Here is an 18,944-nt window from a genome sequence, read left to right on the forward strand (position 1 = left end):
TTTATTTTGATAAAGAAGAATAGAATCAAGGCAAAATTATATTTTTCCATATTTATTTTGCTGTTACTTCGACGTTTTGTGCATGCATGTTAAATTATGTTCACCTCTTTCTTCTTGTTAATCTTAAAAAAGCAAAAAATAAAAATAAAAATAAAAATAAAGCTTCCATTGTTGAATATATTTGTTTCATGATGTATGCTTAAATGATAAGGCTTGAGGAGTAAAAAGGCATCATCTGAGCAGACGACGTAGTCCTCCCATGTGATGTGACTGAGGTCTGACGGACTGAGCCTGTCTATTATGGCTCCTCCTGCTTCAGTAGAACGGGGATAGACGTAACACCAGTGCAGGGGAACGGGAATAACACACGGCGATACGTTTTTTTCTGGAGCAGCGACTATAAACATGGCACACCGTGCAATGCAAGAGAAAAAGACCTAGACTGTGAACTCGGAGACGCCTCTTCTGCTGTGAAGGCTTCGACGTTTCTTCCAAGATTATCAACACCCCAAATGAACTCCGTCAGAGCAAGTAACGTTAGCAGAAGACCCAGGCGAGTGTCGAGGCCGCGCCCGGTGCAGCCGGAGAGGAACCACCAGGAAAGAGGTGATATTAGCTGGGCTAGTGTTAGCCTTCCTCAGCGACTTATATAAAGGCTGGTGTGAGACTGGGGTCGTGTTATGTGACGTGACTAACCTGTGTGTTGTCAGTGTGTAGTTCGCACCCAGGAGTAACGTAATGAGACAACATTTGGGACCTAATAGCAGTGTGGCAGTGACGTTTTGCGGTCAGGAAACACCGAGGCTTATGTGTTAGCACCTAGCGATTTAGGCCGCGCTTTGTTTTGCTTGAATTTTGCCCCGAGTCGGCCTGTCTTTTGGCGTCTGACCTCATATCCCCAACGATTTCTGTGTATTCTTAACCCGACATAACATTAATTGTAGATTTAACCAGCAAAACACCCATGTTGTCTTTTAAACGGATGACAAACGTAAGGAAGAGAATACAAAGTGGGTTTCCCTGTAGTCTTAGCATGCTAATGGAAGCTAGCATGTGCTAACTGTTATTATTATGCTGCATTCAGAACGTATCGGATGCTCGGAGATTCCAGCTTTTGGAAGTTGTTCTTTGAGTTACATTATATTCACGGGTTTTGCTTAAAATTACATAAAAAAAAAGATGAGTTGGCTTAATTTTTTTTCTGTTTATATGAACTATTGTGTAATAATTGTTAGTGCTGCAGTGGTGAATTAGCGAATCAACCTGACAGTTGGGAAGGCTGACAGAAATGTAGTAGGAGACAAAGATAAATAATGTTTCGATGGTATATTTAAAATTGTGGAAGTTCTATTGGTTTGTAGGGTGATTATTTTTGACATTTATTTTATTCGTTTTACTGAAAAAAATATTCAAGTAGTGGTCTGTCCTGAATGTGGATGGTTGCCAGCACGGTTTAAGTCTGACAGCTTCATTGATAAAGGTGAAAGTGGGTGACTGTATGCACATCATCTGACGTTTAAGTCCTAAATGACATTTGACAATTAAGTGGCAAGTTAATTTTCTTAATTTAAAGCTTCGCTATATTTTTCTGTGTGAAAGAGCGGCTGCATCTCCATATTCCTAAAAGGAACATAATTTTTCCGATTTTCCCAACATCACGTGAATGCATGATTAGCATGTAAAGCTAGCTATCTGCGTGTTTGCGTTTTTTGTGTTTAAACCCCCCAGACACTGTTTCCCCGCGAGATCCAAACCTCAGTGAGTGGTTTTGACAAATTTTATGAATGTTGAAATTTTGCTTTTAAACTTAATATTGTTTATTTATTTCTAATTGGTAGGGTCGACAGATGGTGTAATGTTACGAGCAACATACTGACCGTATTTTCTCAATGCAAATGTAGGCTAGGAATTTTCTTCTAGGTCTACGTCACCAATATACACAATAAATAAAAAAGGATAATTAGAAAATACAAAAATATTTACATGTTAAGAGAAAATGCATTTTTGTGGAGGTTTCTAGCTAGTGCATTCAGAAATATGTCATACACATTCATAAAGGCATAAATATTTACTAACATACACAAAACCCCCTTACTTTCAGGAAACAAAGTCACTCTGTAAACTTGCTCTGACAGGCAGAAAATAAAGGGAAAGTAAGGCTTTATTGACTTATTGATATTTGATGATATTTAATGAACCATTTTAACAGTTGCTAATTTTCCTACATAAAGCGGTATGTGTGCTGTAGGATTGATATACACATCTTGTCTCAAGTGATGTGTTTTGGTCAATCATACATGTTTAATGCCAGCTCAGAACCCCAGAGAAGTTGTTTTAACTAGACTAGTGTTACGCAGCCTGTGTTTGTAGTGGTTACTGGGATAGTAGCTGGGAGAGTCGCCATTGCAACCAGAGCAACAAGCATCTCCCATCTGGGGTGGCTATCAACTCATCCTGTCACTGTGAATGACCCTGCAAACAGATACAGGGCTCAGGGTTGGTGTTGTGTTGATTCTTCCTGCTTATAAAATGATCTATGAATTGATTTTAGCATTAATTGTGAGTAATACATGCTTTCATTCTCACTGAAGATGTGTGATGATCACGGTATTTGGGTAAATGCCGCTGGTATTACAAAAGCTAAATGCATGGGTGTTTTCAAGTCCACTGGAAAGAAAGTTAAGCCATGGTGTAGATTGTTTCATGATAGTTTTTAAAGTTTTTGTCTCACAGGTGATCAGACTACAGATGTGCATCCCCTATGCTACCACTTACATACTTATTACGGTTTGTTTTGAGGGAAAAGAAGGTTACTGGGCAACATGCATGTCACTTATTTGACTGTATGCCATTCCTCAATGCATATTACATTAAAAGAAGTGAATTATTGTGCCTGTATGTAGTGTTAATTCAGGGAATTTTGCAGACTTTCAAAGAAAACTTGATGCTTCACGTGATGAATTTGCTCATAACACAGGCATTTTTGTCTACTGCATATATGCAGTGTATTACAAGGAAAACTCATCTGTTCTTCCATTTCCATTATTTGCAGATGAGGACGTTCCTGCAGATATGGTCGCAGAAGAATCCGGTCCAGGAGCTCAGAATAGTCCCTACCAACTTAGAAGGAAGTCTCTACCCAAGAGAACAGTGTGCCCGACAAAGACAAACATGGAGGTATGTTTGATTTAAACCCAGAGAAGTACGAGGATGCCAAAATTCAAGATAAACCAATTAGTAAGGCAATTTGAAATGATTGGCATCACTCTCTATTTGCACCCATGAGGCAGATTTTACCAATTAATCAATGTTTTTTTTTTGAATGCAAAATGATATTTGTGGACCACTTGTTGAAATTGTCCTTCTGCATCTTTTTACCCTACAGGGTGCTTCAACTTCAGCCACAGAAAACTTCGGACACCGACCTAAGCGCCCCAGAGTGTCGGGAAAATGTCAAGATCTACCAGGTAATGAGGAATACGTTTCACAAAAGTCCATCATTTCAGTCAGGCTGCAGTTTAAAGGTCCCATATTCTGCTCCTTTTCTGTAGTTTAATATGAATCATTGATGTCTTCATGAAATGGTAGTAACATGTATTGGTCCAAAAAGCCAATAAATCAAGCACAGCAGCATTGTTTCCAGGCTCTCATAGCCCCTCTGTTCAGAACGCTCTGATCTAGTGGGCGTGGCCTTCATATGTAAATGAGCCACCGCTGATACCGCCCCGCTCTTCCACGTCACTGAGAGCGGCGCCACGAGCTCCGAGTGCACAATGTTTAGAAAACAGCGAAGCTCGTTTGCTGTAACATTACAGGCTAAAACAACAGGCTAACCGCAGCTAAAGTTAGCATCCCAAAGCTAACACAGAGACAGGGGGGACACTGAGGAAAAGCTCTTCCATCTGCTCCACAGCACACAGCATTTAAAATACTCACATTTCCAGGGTCCCAGGTTTGTTGGAGGATGGTTGGTAATGCGCCTGGATTCAGGACCAGTCTATTGGCTAGCCCTCTGTTGGACTGTCCAAAGTTGGAAAAGCAGTCGGCCGTGAAGTGACTAGCACACACATGCACAGTTTTACTGAGTGTAGCTGGAACATTTCCTGATAAATGAACTCTAGACTCTTAGTCTGTCTTCTTCTGAGATGGGAAGCTTGTGCATGGAACTATGTGGCTGTTTACAGACTTAATAAAGTGATTTTTGCATAATATGGGACCTTTAATCAGTTCAATAATAGGAGTGTGTGGACTCATCAAGTGATGATTCCAAGATGTTTAGTTTCACTTTCAGTTTTGGGAAAAGATCCCAGGCCTTACTTTCACTTTGGTTCACGTTTTAGGATGACAACATAGAAGAAGTATTTGTGTATAAATATTTATACAGTCTCTCAGTTGTTCTGTTCTTGAAGGAGTAGTAAGTCTTTATCATACCGTGCAGCCCCTTCCAAAGCTTCAGAAATAGACGTTTGCCCTGGTCGATGGCATTTGGTTCTGGCTTTGTGGTGTCAAAGTAAAAGGTCACATCGTCTGGTTATGAGCACACTGATTCCTTTAGGAACAATAATAACTCCAGCACTTAAAGATATTTAGAGCTTTTTCTTTAAGAAAGTCTCTAATAACCAAAACAAGAGTTGACTGTGGTCTGAACTTCTCAAGATGACGTTAGAGTCTTATTTTTTAGCCCTCGATTGATTCAACCTTTGTGTTTCAGTAAGTCCAGAATCAAGTGGAGAAGGTTTATTCAGAGAGCTGCATCACTCAATTCTGCATGAATTACCTTGTCTCTAAAATTTTCTATAACAGACAGAACCAGCAGCTGCAGTTCTGCTCGTTATGACTTTTTAATGCACTTTAAACCTCCTAAAACGAGTATATTTTACAGGATTGATAGTCAAGCTCTTCTTTTTTAAAGTTTGGAACTTCACTTTTTAACACTTAGATTTATATTTCACTGTTAAAGCAGTTATTACTGTCAGAAGAATATGCAATATAATTACATATGGTCACCCTAATGTGCCTAATTATAGAACATCTTCACTAAACTGAGACTGACATTTTTTTCTCTGAGCTGATTTCTGCAGAAGTTTGTTGCTCGTGTGTCCGCTGCTTTCCAACCCCTCCTTTAATGTCATATTATTCTAAATCAGCTCTCTTCCTCTTCCTCCTCTTCCTCCAGCGGCTCCAGCTGAGCAGTATTTACAAGAGAAACTTCCAGACGAGGTGGTGCTGAAGATCTTCTCGTACCTGTTGGAGCAGGACCTGTGCCGCGCTGCGTGTGTGTGCAAACGCTTCAGTGAGCTGGCCAATGACCCCATCCTCTGGTGAGACGCTTTGAATCTCTGTTTGAGCTTTATAACTGGTTTTACTTTAAAATATCTTCACTGTACATCCTTTTTTATCATTTTGAGGTAAAAATTGTGATGGTTTCTCATCATACGAGCAGAACTTCTGCAGAATTTGACAGAAATTCCTCTTTGTTTCTGCGTTTCAGGAAGAGGCTTTACATGGAAGTGTTTGAATACACGCGACCCATGATGCACCCCGAGGCAGGGAAGTTTTACCAGATAAACCCGGAGGAGTACGAGCAGCCAAACCCGTGGAAAGAGAGCTTTCAGCAGCTGGTAAGAAACCCCACGTGGCTTAACTCAGCACCGAGCTTTCAGGACACTGACGCTGCTCCTGTTGATTTTTCTTTGCAGTATAAAGGAGCACACGTGAAGCCGGGCTTCGCAGAGCATTTCTACAGTAATCCTGCCAGATACAAAGGGAGAGATAACATGTTTGTAAGTCACAGTTTCCCAACATTTCTTCGTTTATACTTGTAGCAGCAATGTTAAAGTCATTCACCTGACTTGCATTGATTGTTTCAGTATTACGACACCATCGAAGACGCTCTCGGGGGCGGTCAGGAGCCGCACTTTGACGGCCTGATATTCGTCCACTCCGGTATCTACACAGACGAATGGATCTACATCGAGTCGCCTATCACCATGATCGGAGCTGGTGTGTTTCATCAAAACCCTTCATTACAGATTGATACCTGTAATATCTGAGTGTTTCTTTTTAATAATCCGACTTTTCTTCTTCTTTTTCAGCTCCAGGAAAAGTCGCAGAGAAAGTCATCATCGAGAACACCAGAGACTCAACATTTGTATTCATGGAAGGCTCAGAAGACGCGTACGTCGGATACATGACCATCAGGGTGAGATGATCTTCTGCTTTATGGGCGCGCTCGTTCAGGCTGGATCAATCATTTTAAAGATTTCCAGACTGGGTTTTATGAACTGAGTGAGTGTGGATGACAGCTGCGTTGATAAGTGTTTATGTTCTGTTGTTGTAGTTCAACCCTGATGATAAATCCGCTCAGCACCACAACGCACACCACTGCTTGGAGATTACAGTCAACTGCAGCCCCATCATCGACCACTGCATCATACGCAGCACATGTACAGGTAACACACACCCTCCTCTAGTGTGTTTACAAACGGTTCACATGACTGAAAAAGCTGAAAACCTCCTTGACCTGACCCCCGATAATAAACCCCAGATGTAGTGAACTATCAATGATAGTGTGGAGGAAGTTTTCGCCACCGTGTCATGGTAGCAAATAAGTGTTGTTGAAGTACAGAGCAGAAAAGCACCCAGTTGAAGTCATTTAAGGCTTTTTTTAAAGGTTTGTGCCTGAACACAGCTTCTGTGAAGCAAACTCAGCTTCAGCAGTTTCCACAACCACTGTACCGAAACCTGTTTGTTTGGATACCTTCTGCCAACTCCTAAAGCTTAAAACTCAAAACACGACTCTGAAATGATACAGTACCAATGCCTGCACTGGAAAAAAATAAAACCTTATCAAATAATTTGTCTTGTTTTCAGTAGAAAATGTCTTTTTAAACTTGATATGAGCCACATTCACCTGACCAATCCAGAAAATGTCTTATTTCAAGTTATGTAAAGACTAAAATGAGGTCTGAATTGCTTGTAACTAGTTTTAAAAAAAATCTGCCAGTGGATCAAAAGATAAGTTACTTGTATTAAGATGTTATTCTGATTTCAAGCAAATTTTTCAACAATTTTTTCTTGTTTCATTGGCAGATTTTTTTTCACTTTTATAAGCAATTCAGACCTTGTTTTAGTAAGGGTGCACCGATCACAATTTTCAGGCCAATCACTGCTCTTTAAAAAGCCTGACCTGCCGATACTGTTTTTTTGTTTTTTATTTTTTATAACTGACAGCATATCCCTTCAATGCTCCAATCTTGTTTTATTAAAAATCATTGAACAATACCTGCAAAACAATAAAATCTTTATGTTTTAATGTAAACAACCAATAAAGTGTCCTGAGTTTTTGGTCTCAGAGCTAAAAAATAAAAATGGCTGGCTGTCAGACCTTCCCAGAGGTCTATAAGATCAGTTTCAAGTATAAGAATGGGTCGATCACAGATCTCCAAAAATTAAGGAAATTGGCACCGATCGATTGGTGCATGTCTACATTTTAGTCTACAAATGACATGAAACAAGACATTTTTCTGAACTGATCAGTTGAATGTGGCTCATATCAAGCGTAATAAGACAAATTTTACTTAAAATAAGACAAAAACACTCGATAAGATTTCAGTTTTTTTGCAGTTTGGTACCTGGCAATCAGTACTCAAAGGTACCTATTTTCAGTAATTTTGTATGTGTTTATGTGGTAATAATAATATTTTTTTAAGAATAAAATCTCAAACTTTTTCAATTTAATTTGTTAATTTCTCAATGTATGAACTTGTAATGCTGTGTTCATGTCCAGTATGGAAAATCACCTACTCTTCCACTCCCTCACAGTCACAAGGATGCGTTTAGGTACCAAAACATGGTACCATTTGATTTCACGTGAATCAATACTTGGTACTACAGTCAGAATTTGGTTGGCACCTGTAAAAGTAGCAGTCTGGTTCAGATCAGTATGGTTTGGTACTGGTTTAAGCCTGGTTATGTTTGCGTTTCCACAGTCAACCGTGCCCCCTTGTGGTAGGCGGCATGTAAGCCATAGCTAATAGCTGCATTAGTAACATAGTAGCATTACACATTAGCAGTAGGACACAGTGTACTCCGCTAATAAATCCAACGAAGAAGAAAAACGCGAAACGGTAAAAAAAGAGCAGCGATGAGGACATCCAGCAATTCATCTTCTATGTGATTGGCATGTGGCTCTTTGTTACAATTCACAATCAAGCTTTGTTTCAGAGAAGGCAAAAAGTGGGATGACCCGTCTCGGTTCTTTGAGGATCTGTCCCGGGATTAGTCAGTGGAAACGCTGAGATGAACCGAACTGAACCACTTGGTTGAAATGGGGTTTAATTTAGTACCCTCACTTTGGCTCCCAAATGGATTTCTTTGCCACTAACTGAAAAACAAGATTATCCAATGAGACTCTTCTGTGATGGTGATTTGGCGATCGGCTTTGGAGTTCATGTTCTCAACATGTTACATGTTTGACTGAAGTTGCTCTTTGAAAAAGATAAAGATGTACAAGCGTGTGCACTTTTTGTTTCAGTGGGGTCGGCGGTGTGCGTCAGCGGCCAGGGTGCTTGTCCCACGATCAAGCACTGCAACATTAGTGACTGTGAAAATGTCGGTCTCTACATCACGGATCATGCGCAGGTAATCAGCAGCTTCCACCTATGAAAACGTGCACCTGAGGGTTTGAAAACATAAGAAAGTCTGACCTCCTTAAACGTGATTCTTTGCTCAGGGAATATACGAGGACAACGAGATCTCAAATAACGCTCTCGCTGGGATCTGGGTGAAAAACCATGGCAACCCGATCATCAGGCGTAACCACATCCATCACGGCAGAGATGTGGGGGTTTTCACGTTCGACCACGGCATGGTAAGCTACAAATGAACTGTTTTACACTCTTTTATTTTGATTGATCAGCTCTTTTAGTGTGTTTAATAAACACTTTGTCCGTTTCCAGGGTTACTTCGAGAGCTGTAACATCCATAGGAACCGTATCGCCGGCTTCGAGGTGAAGGCGTACGCCAATCCAACTGTGGTTCGATGTGAGATCCACCACGGTCAGACAGGAGGGATCTACGTGCACGAAAAAGGCCGGGGACAGTTCATCGAAAACAAGATCTATGCAAATAACTTTGCCGGGGTCTGGATCACGTCAAACAGCGACCCCACAATAAGGTCGGTCAAATTGAAAGGCTTTCACAATCACTTCCAGCTTTAATGTGCCTTGTGTTAAGTTTGTGTTTCTGTCTTCTGCAGGGGGAACGCCATTTTTAACGGGAACCAAGGTGGTGTTTATATTTTCGGGGACGGTCGAGGCCTCATCGAAGGAAACGACATCTACGGTAACGCCTTGGCAGGAATTCAGATCCGGACGAACAGCTGCCCCATCGTCAGACACAACAAGATCCATGACGGACAACACGGAGGCATTTACGTGGTCAGTGTTTTCAGATTTATCAAACTCACCGTCTTTCTTCTGCTGCAAACATCACAGGGACTCATGGTGGCGTGTGTGTGTGTGTGTGTGTGTTTCTTTTTTTCTAATTCCTCAGCATGAAAAAGGTCAGGGCGTCATCGAGGAGAACGAGGTGTACAGCAACACGCTGGCAGGTGTGTGGGTGACGACGGGCAGTACGCCAGTGCTGCGGAGGAACAGGATACACAGTGGGAAGCAGGTGAGGTCTCAAGTTTAAGGAGAAGAAATAAGCGTTTAGTAAAAGTCTCATGAATCCTCAGATCAGATGTAAGAACGGATTCATGTTTTCATAATTCAAAATGTGCTTTTAGAGGAGCAGCTTGTCCCATTTCAAGCTTAAAGTGACGATACTGGTGAGCAAACTGGGTCTGAGAAATGAAGAATATCAACGGACAAAAGATGACTTTTTGCATTTTATTATAAAAGAGTGAGCAATTAACTCATTATATTTTGGACGCCAATAAATTTGTTAAAGTTAACATTACTAGCTTGTATGTTCTGTATATTTTCTGAAGCCTGCAAGGTTGTCTATAGAATAGAATGGAATGACAATATATACCAAAAGTATTCGCTCACTCACCCAAATGATCATTATCAGGTGTCGTAATCACCCGGCCTGGCCACAGGTGTATAAAATCCAGCACCTAGGCATGCCGACTGTTTTTACAAACATTTGTGAAGGAATGAGCCGCTCTCAGAGCTCAGTGATTTCCAGCGAGGAACTGTCGAAGGATGCCACCTGTGCAACAAATCCAGTCATGAAATTTCCTCACTCCTAAATATTCCACAGTCACCTGTCAGCTTTATTATAAGAAAATGGAAAAGTTTGGGAACAACAGCAACTCAGCCACGAAGTGGTAGGCCATGTGACGGAGAGGGGTCAGCGGATGCTGAGGCGCATAGTGCAAAGAGGTCCCAGACTTTCTGCACAGTCAATTTCTACAGAGCTCCAAGCTTCATGTGGCCTTCAGGTTAGCCCAAGTACAGTTTGCAGAGAGCTTCATGGAGTGGGTGTCCATGGCCGAGCAGCTGCATCCAAGCCATTCATCACCAAGTGCAATGCAAAGCATCGGGTGCAGTGGTGTAAAGCACGCCGCAACCGGACTCTAGAGCAGTGGTGACGTGTTCTCTGGAGTGATGAATCACGCTTCTCCATCTGGCAATCTCATGGACGAGCCTGGGTTTGGAAGTTGCCAGGAGAAAGTTGGTTTCGGACTGCATTATGCCAAGTGTGAAATTTGGTGGAGGAGGAATTATGGTGTGGGGTTGTTCCTCAGGAGTTGGGCTTGGCTCCTTAGTGCCAGTGAAAGGAACTTTAAATCTTCAGGATACCAAAACATTTTGGACAATTCCATGCTCCCAAACTTGTGGGAACAGTCAGGAGCGGGCCCCTTCCTCTTCCAACTAGACTGTGCACAGTGCACAAAGCAAGGTCCATAAAGACATTTTAGAAGAATGGTCAAAAAATCCTATGAACACACTCCTCAACCTTGTGGACAGCCTCCCCAGAAGAGTTGAAGCTGCAATAGCTGCAAAAAGTGGACTGACGTTATATTGAAACCTATGGGTTAGGAATGGGATGGCACTTAAGTTCATTTGTGAGTCAAGGCAGGTGAGCGAATACTTTTGGTAATATAGTGTACTCTATTGATTCCAAACTGGGAAACTGTTGTGTTAACAGCAGCAGTGGCCAAAAACAACAACAACAAAAAAGAGAATAAAATGAAATATATAGATTAGCACTCTAGTAACAATAAGATACAACAATAAAGATTGTGAGAGGTATAAACGCAAACAACACATCAAAAATTAACATCACTACTAGGTTTAAAAAGAAAAATTAAATACAACATTAACTTGGATTTGTTGACTGAAAGTAAGAAATGTGCAAATAGCTGCTAAGGTTGGAAGGTGATGTTTTTACAATGACATAGAGGAATATGTAATAATAATTATAACAGTAATATTATTAAAGAGGTAGAGCAGTCGATTTTTCTGACGCTATTGTGTTTTTTTCGGACACCAAACAGACTTACACACAGATACTGACAGAACGGGGCAGTGATTTTGACTGAAGAATGAAGAATGAGGGTTCAGACTCAGAGCCTGAACCACGACCAAAAAACAAATAAACAATTAATAACAATAAACAAAACAATTTTATGCTGTTTAAAGATATTTATCATCTAATAACTCACAAGGAGTAAAAACAACAACCTGTCCCAACAGAACGACATGATGTTGAGAGTCTATCAAAGGCATTTTGTAGCTACATGTTTATTAGACCAAAAAAAATGAAAACAAACTTATAGCAAACTAGCACAACACTTGTTTCTGCTTTTCCATCCGCAGAAACACCTGCTGACATGACAGCGGCCGCTCCGTCAGACGCTGGCTATTCATGCCTAAACTCTGTCAAAGCTCGGCAAAACTCACACTTTTCTGGACGAAAATAATCGAGAAATTTATTGGTTTTGATGCAACGAGCAATAATTTAGCTGCACTATTGTTTGAGCTGCAGGGTTCAAAGCATGTGAAAAATTTTGTGGCTTATAGTCTGCAAACTACAGTTTCAGTTTGCCTCAAAATGTTTATTTTGATGCCACTACTTTTGTTATAAAATTGGTTGTATCATGTTTTAGGTTTTGAGGTTTGACCATAGACGCTTCCTCCTCTAATTCGTCACTTTGCTCATTGGGCTATCGATGTTACAGGCCTCTAAATGTTTACTTCATGTTACTGACTGGGTGCTACTGGCCTTAAAGGTGTATGCGCGTTTATTTTCAGAATGGCTGTGGGGAAAAAGTGACCTCTCACTGCGTCAGGAGAAACAAATCTCCCTCACAGCCAAACTACTGCTTGGACTAAATTAAGTTTGTTTGCTTAACAATTGCAAAATTCATTTTGTGGCAACATGTTGTGTTTCAGTAAATGCAATGATGAAATTTTTGTGCATGAATTAATTTTCTTTCACCCTTGTCTTCAAACAGGTCGGGGTTTACTTCTACGACAACGGCCACGGTGTGTTGGAGGACAACGACATCTACAATCACATGTACTCTGGAGTTCAGATAAGGTTTGTTCAGAATTACAGGATCAGAACAGTCTCTTCTGTTTTTATTGCACTGAGTTTTGGTGAAGCAGAGGAGAGCGTGTCCTCATGTGTGTCCTCTCTCTGACAGGACTGGCAGCAATCCCAAAATCCGGAGGAATAAGATCTGGGGAGGTCAGAACGGAGGCATTTTGGTTTACAACTCCGGTAAGAAGCAGTTTGAATTCAACTGTTTTTTACTTCTGAAGATGTCTCCTGAATTTCTTCTTTCGTCCAGATCATTCACCATGGTTCTCTGTTTTTCAGGCTTAGGCTTTATTGAGGACAACGAGATCTTTGACAACGCCATGGCAGGAGTTTGGATAAAGACGGACAGTAACCCAACTCTGCGGAGGAACAAGATCCACGATGGGCGAGATGGCGGCATCTGTATATTCAACGGAGGACGAGGTAATTCAGCCACTTTGATCCCCAAACAATTTGTTTGTTGTGTGAATCCATGTGAAACATTAACATATTTGGGAGTATTACAGAGTTCCTGCAGATAATTAAAAAGTCTTAAAAGGCATTGAACTCATGAATCTGAAACCAAGGCCTTAGATGGTCTTAAAATGTCTTAAATTCATCTTTAAACGTTTTAAAAATGTCAACACATGTTAGTTTGTTGTAAATAGTACTAAATCTCAAAATAAATGAGTAATTTACCAAGTGACTAATGGGAACATCACGCAATCAAGACAGCAAAACCAACAAACTTTGATGTGGTTGCAGCCGGGACTCAATTAATTGTCCCTAACCCTGTGTAGTTGATGTGATGTTTTTTCATTTTCATTTCAAATGGCTTTAAATAATGTTAAAAGTCTTGAGTTTAACTTGCCCTAAGCTGTAGGAGCTCTGTATTAAGTACAAATATATGAATATTATACATATTCACGCAGAAGCTTTCATGATGAAAGGACAAAAACTGGAGATTCATCAACTAAGTCCTGAATCCAGCTCCTTGTCTATCCAAAACAAAACCTAATAAAGAAACAAATGTGTTTCTCAAGAGTCATATTAACTCATCAGCTGCCGCCATTTTCAGAGCAGCCCGAACAATCACTTTCAAGACCCACATGATATTGTTTTCTATGAACATGTAAACACCAAAACTACCTAAGAAGAGTAGACTGTCTTCTTTCATGTCTGTCTTCCTGTTTTTGATCCGAAAATCAGACAGAACATACTTTTTTTGATTGTGTTCATCCCGGTCACTCCATCCTTTGATCCTCTCCATGATCTCTGTCGTCTTTTCTCACGATGGCGCCGCTCTTTCCCTCTGAACGCAACACACCCTCAGTTGCAGGGTTTCACTACAGACCGGTTTGGTTCTTCTCGGTAAGGCGCACATTTTGTGGCGTTTCCTCTGACTTATCCTGGGACAGATCCCCAAATAACCGAGACGAGCCGTCCCATTTTTTGGGACCCTTTCGTATGAGCGCCAGTCTGAACCGATCCGCTCTCGGAAGGTGGAGCTACAACACTGCAGACCGTTGATTAATCGAAAGAATCGTCACTTACCCCGACAGCGGCTGCACACAGACTTCTCTGAAACAAAGCTTGATTGTTCTTTGTATCAAAGAGCTACATGACAATCACAGAGAGGACGAAATGCTCTTTGTTTACTGTGTCGCATTTTTCTTCTTTGTTGGATTTACTAGCGGGGTAAACTGTGTCGTCCTGCTACGGTGTCACGCTATTGTTTAACAGCTGCGGCTTTCAGCATCCAGCTCACACCCCGCCTACCACAAGAGGGCACAGTTTGCTGTGGAAACTTGAACAGGATCAGGCATAACTGTACCAAACCGTACTGCTTGGTGGAAACGCGGCTTATGCCTCTGTCATCTCTCATCTTCTCCTCATATCCATGCTGAGCTCTCATCCAAAGAGCACATTGCTCTCACCCACAGTAGTTTACAAGCAGGATTTTGATTGAAAGAGATAATCAATGTTATTATCCACAGACTGATGACCTCTGACTGTAAATGTGGTATTTCTAGTTCAGAGTAGCTAAATGATAACCCTCTTTGCTGATGAAAAAACCCTTTTTCTATTAAAAAAAAACAGACAAGCACTGTTTTTTTCCAGGTGGAGGGCTTAAGTCTGAGGTATTTGACCCAAAAAAAGATTTTCTCTTGCTTGAAAAGCTTTGTAGTAGAAGAGTGGTTATTATTATTGATTGAGTTAGTGTAATTGCTTCTTCTGAAGGGCATGTTTATCTATTTTCCCAGCGAGATCACAAGATCTCAGAGGAGCTCATTCCTGTTTTGTTAAACAATTTAAAAAAATTTGTTGAGGAAATATTATAAAACAGGATTTTGAAGGACTTTTTTCTTCATCCTGCCGCTCCAAAGAGTGAATGAAGAAACCTTCAGATTCTCCGTTCCTTCTCATGTAGGGATGTTTGGTGCTGGGAATCTCAAAGCGATGAACCGTGCACTTCGTTTACGCTCAAAACAATTAAAGAAATGCAAAAAGCTTTCATCCATTTGGCCAAAAAAGCATGGATAAATCTTCAGGAAGTTTTCTGTTTCTCGTCTTCAGGTTTGTTAGAAGAAAACGACATCTTCAGAAACGCCCAGGCAGGAGTTCTCATCAGCACCAACAGCCACCCCGTCCTGAGGAAAAACAGGATATTTGACGGCTTCGCAGCAGGTCTGTTGGTCCGAATGCTTAAGAAATATTTAATTCAACATTTCTTTGTCATACTTGTTTAAATTATTACAAACAAACTATGTTTTTATTTGTTTTTCAGGTATTGAGATCACCAATCACGCGACAGCAACTCTAGAGGGCAACCAGATCTTCAACAACCGCTTCGGGGGGTTGTTTCTGGCGTCTGGTGTCAACGTTACAATGAAAGGTGCTCACTTACTAAAAACTCTTTACTTTATCATTTCTGTTTTTTTATGATCATAACAAACTGTTTTTCTCTGTCTCTGTTCCAGATAATAAAATAATGAACAATCAAGATGCCATTGAGAAGGCGGTGAGCAGAGGTCAGTGCCTGTACAAGATTTCAAGTTACACCAGCTACCCAATGCACGATTTTTACAGGTAAAACAAGTTTGTGCTCATAGAGGAGAGTGAATCATCCTCAGCTGTTTCTCTGCTCCACCGTCTGTAGTAATCACACTCTTCTGGTTCCCACAGGTGTCACACCTGTAACACAACAGACCGAAACGCCATCTGTGTGAACTGCATCAAGAAGTGTCACCAGGGACACGACGTGGAGTTCATCAGACATGATAGGTAAATATTATTCAGCCAACCAGTGATACGACTGGCTGTCATTTCTCCTCTCTGTACGGACAAAAGTGTATCTGTTCTTTCAAACGATGTTACTGTCACTGCTATCATACTTTGGTGCATCCTTTACGTTGACACTGCTGTTAACCAATACATCCACCAGGGGGGAGGGGAGTCAATGAGGCTGACACTGTAAAAAAAAATAGACGTCTTGAAGTGAGGTCTCCACAAAAACTGCTCCCCCTGGTGGCTGGCTGCAGTATGGGTAAAAAAAAAATAAAAAAAAATCCATCTCCCCAGTCATTCCAGATGGACTGCAGTCAAACTTTGTAAATTTGATACACTTTGTAGAAATGTTTCTCACGTCCAATTGTTGGGATTTGAAGATATTATTTGGCTGTTTTGTATTCAACTCCTCTTTTTTCTGAAAAGTTTTGTTTTCATTAGTTATAAGAGGTTAAAAACAAAGTTTTACGTCACGTTTAACGATGATTGAAAGCTGCCATTCTTGTGTGTTCTTTCGGGGATTATAAAATATGTCAGGAGGGAAAGCCAAGAAGTGATTAGACTCTCGAAAGAAAAAAATATATATTATTTTTTTCACCTGGCTCCACTCAGATTCCCTCATAGTCTCTAATGTGCAGACAAACTTATACAATCATAAATGGTGAAGCCACGCTGTCCACTCTACTGCTCTGTTTGGCCCGTATCTGTAAGCTTTCTGGAAACGTGCAGAAATACTGACAAAACGAGTGAAGAGCATGGACTTTAGAGTGTCTCAATTTAAAATTAAGCATCACTAAAACAAGCAATGCTGCTCAGAAACAAAGTGAATTTAATCATAGTCAGCGTCTGAAATCACATACATCAGAGCTATTCAATTAGCGACCTGTGGGACACGTGACCAAAAAAGCAACCCTTGAGTGTAGGGATGGGTACTGAACTAGGTACTCTTATAGGTACCGACCAAATTCTGTCAAAAGTACTGGGTACCGATTCACGTAAAACCAATAGGTACCTAGGTACCTAAATGCATCCTTGTGACTCAGAGGAAGTGGAAGAGAAGGCGATTTTCCATGCTGGAAATGAACACAGCATTACAAGTGTATATATTGAAGAATAAATATGTCAAATAGAAAAAAAAAGAAAAATTTATTGTTCAAGAATTTTTTTTTACCACATAACAAACAAAAAAGTACCGAAAATTTGTACAGTTGAATAACAGTACCGATTGCCAGGCACCAGGAATCACGGTACAGTATCGTTTCAAATGTGAAAGGTACCCGTCCCTACTTGAGTGGCCTGAAAGCAGCTGCCAAGTGTTCGGGGTTTGGGTCAGATGAGAAAAACATCTTTTACTAGCACTGACATGTTCTTATAAAAATTCCAACAGCAACTCCTATCTTAACCTAGCAACTAACCCACAATGCATTGTGTCATTGAGGAGGTGTGTTTGAAAAGTTAACATCAGCAGTCCCACACAGGTGGAAATAGCACGTCTCTTTCTACCCTAAAACGAAAAATCAGTGAGAAAATCTTCAGTTTGATGCTGTGTGGACTTGAAAAGATTGCTTTTACCACCAAGTTCAAAAACTAAAACAATGTGTTTGCAGCTGGAACAGGTTAAAGGCACCACACTGAGAAGCAGAGCGCATTTCAGACAAAATTTCCTGAGGGATCTCTTGAAGGGCGGCTAAAATTCACAGTTTGACTGCGTCTGACAACTGGAGCTGTTGCTGAAATCCTGAGGTTGATTTCAATACTTTTTAAAAAACCTATCAAAAAGTTTTAAGACCTCATTCCAACTTTAAGGTGTTGTTAGCAAGCCCTCTTTAACAAGTGTAGTTTGCATTTTTACAGAAATTATTTAAGCTGAGAAGGAATAAAACAACAAAATTAAAAAGCAGTAACTTATTTTATCATCCTGAAAATTTAGGACATGTGCCGGAGATTGTGTGATTTGCTTTCCATCAGCACGTAATTGATGACACGTATGATGAAACAACTTCACCGACCTAATGTTTAACAGCCCAATCAGGGGACAGTCACAAGGAGGAAAATAATTATTCAAGGATATTTTTGGAGTCGAAGCTTGAATACCAACAAAATTTATTATCTCATAAAACCACTATTAAGATTTTTAAATCCAGACAGAATAGCCCTGACATACACAGTCACTTCTTTTAACTCTTCCTACTTTGGAAGTTACATGAAATGGTCCAAAATGTGTCAAAAATTTGTTCAAAAAAATGTGTTTCTGGCACCTGATTGGTCTCCATGCAGGGTTAGTGAAATTTTAGGGATGGACCAGAGTCGACCAAGCTTTCGTTTTCTTTTTGTGCCTCTAACATCCTCCTCTCTGTTTAACTCCTCCTGCAGATTCTTCTGTGACTGTGGTGCAGGGACGCTGTCGAATCCTTGCACGTTAGCTGGAGAGCCGACTCACGACACGGACACACTGTACGACTCGGCTCCTCCTATAGAGTCCAACACACTGCAGCACAACTGAGCCCCAGTGTGTGCTCGAGCAGTGACGGACACCAGACACTTTACGCCGTGCAGCGGAGGAACTCCAGATTCACGTTCACAGAGCATATACAGTGACTTTAAAAAGACGTGCATATGCTAAAACGGAGTCATTTAGAGAAAAAAGTCTCATTACGGATGCCTCGCTTTTTCTTTTTTCTCGGCCATTTGACAAAAAAATAAAAAAAGAAAGACGACTTCAGCGGGACGGTGCAGAGAGAGCAGCTGACTCAGGGTTTGTGGGTGTGTTGGTTTGTGAGTGAGAGAAGGACAAAAAGCCACGAGGCTCTCCTGCGTTCAGAGGATCCCGCAGTCATGTACAGACCCATCGCTCAGTCCGAAGAGGCACAACGTTCCCGCGCCCCAAACTCGACGATGCTTCCATCACTGAGCAACCAACGCGCTCGTACGAAAACGTACGAGAAAAACGACCTAGCACTTCAGCTTTTTTTTTTTTTTCTCCCCTCGAGACAACTGTTGAGATTTGATTTTAATGCTTTTTGTGTAGTTTTGTATTTTCATGCAAAAATCTTACTGTACTTGAATGTCTTTATTTTATTAAATGTGTTTAAATTTTTTGGTTATTATACCCTAGAATT

At 40.8% G+C, this 18,944-nt stretch overlaps 1 protein-coding gene across 2 annotated transcripts; it reads left to right on the plus strand.

Annotated features, from left to right (window-relative positions):
- The first annotated feature begins 255 nt into the window (after nt 1-255).
- On the plus strand, nt 256-18,336 carry fbxo11a (F-box protein 11a). 2 transcript variants are annotated; one of them, XR_012598552.1, is made up of 22 exons: nt 256-606; nt 3,053-3,177; nt 3,386-3,467; nt 5,177-5,321; nt 5,492-5,621; nt 5,700-5,783; nt 5,871-6,003; nt 6,096-6,202; nt 6,341-6,452; nt 8,537-8,643; nt 8,735-8,872; nt 8,961-9,178; nt 9,260-9,440; nt 9,556-9,678; nt 12,470-12,555; nt 12,662-12,738; nt 12,838-12,981; nt 15,115-15,225; nt 15,326-15,433; nt 15,519-15,569; nt 15,724-15,822; nt 18,199-18,336. XR_012598552.1 is itself a non-coding variant. In XM_074675232.1 (22 exons), the coding sequence occupies exons 1-22, from the start codon at nt 513-515 to the stop codon at nt 18,326-18,328; spliced, it is 2,643 nt and encodes an 880-aa protein (XP_074531333.1). In that variant the 5' UTR covers nt 257-512; the 3' UTR covers nt 18,329-18,336. The 2 variants fall into 2 exon arrangements, 1 of the variants encoding a protein (XP_074531333.1); XM_074675232.1 differs by having other exon boundaries at nt 257-606; nt 15,519-15,627.
- The last annotated feature ends 608 nt before the right edge of the window (nt 18,337-18,944 follow it).

The sequence above is a fragment of the Halichoeres trimaculatus genome, unplaced genomic scaffold (assembly GCF_033239565.1).
Source record: "Halichoeres trimaculatus isolate MK-OKI-2021-1 unplaced genomic scaffold, fHalTri1.1 fHalTri1_scaffold_8, whole genome shotgun sequence".
NCBI lineage: Eukaryota > Metazoa > Chordata > Actinopteri > Labriformes > Labridae > Halichoeres > Halichoeres trimaculatus.

Excerpts from the sequence above, each read along its gene's own strand:
- fbxo11a (XM_074675232.1), top strand. The coding sequence starts at position 513 with ATGAACTCCGTCAGAGCAAGTAACGTTAGCAGAAGACCCAGGCGAGTG. Across the intron at positions 607-3,052 it reads GAGGAACCACCAGGAAAGAG|ATGAGGACGTTCCTGCAGAT; the intron begins GTGATATTAGCT and ends CATTATTTGCAG. Across the intron at positions 8,873-8,960 it reads TCACGTTCGACCACGGCATG|GGTTACTTCGAGAGCTGTAA; the intron begins GTAAGCTACAAA and ends GTCCGTTTCCAG.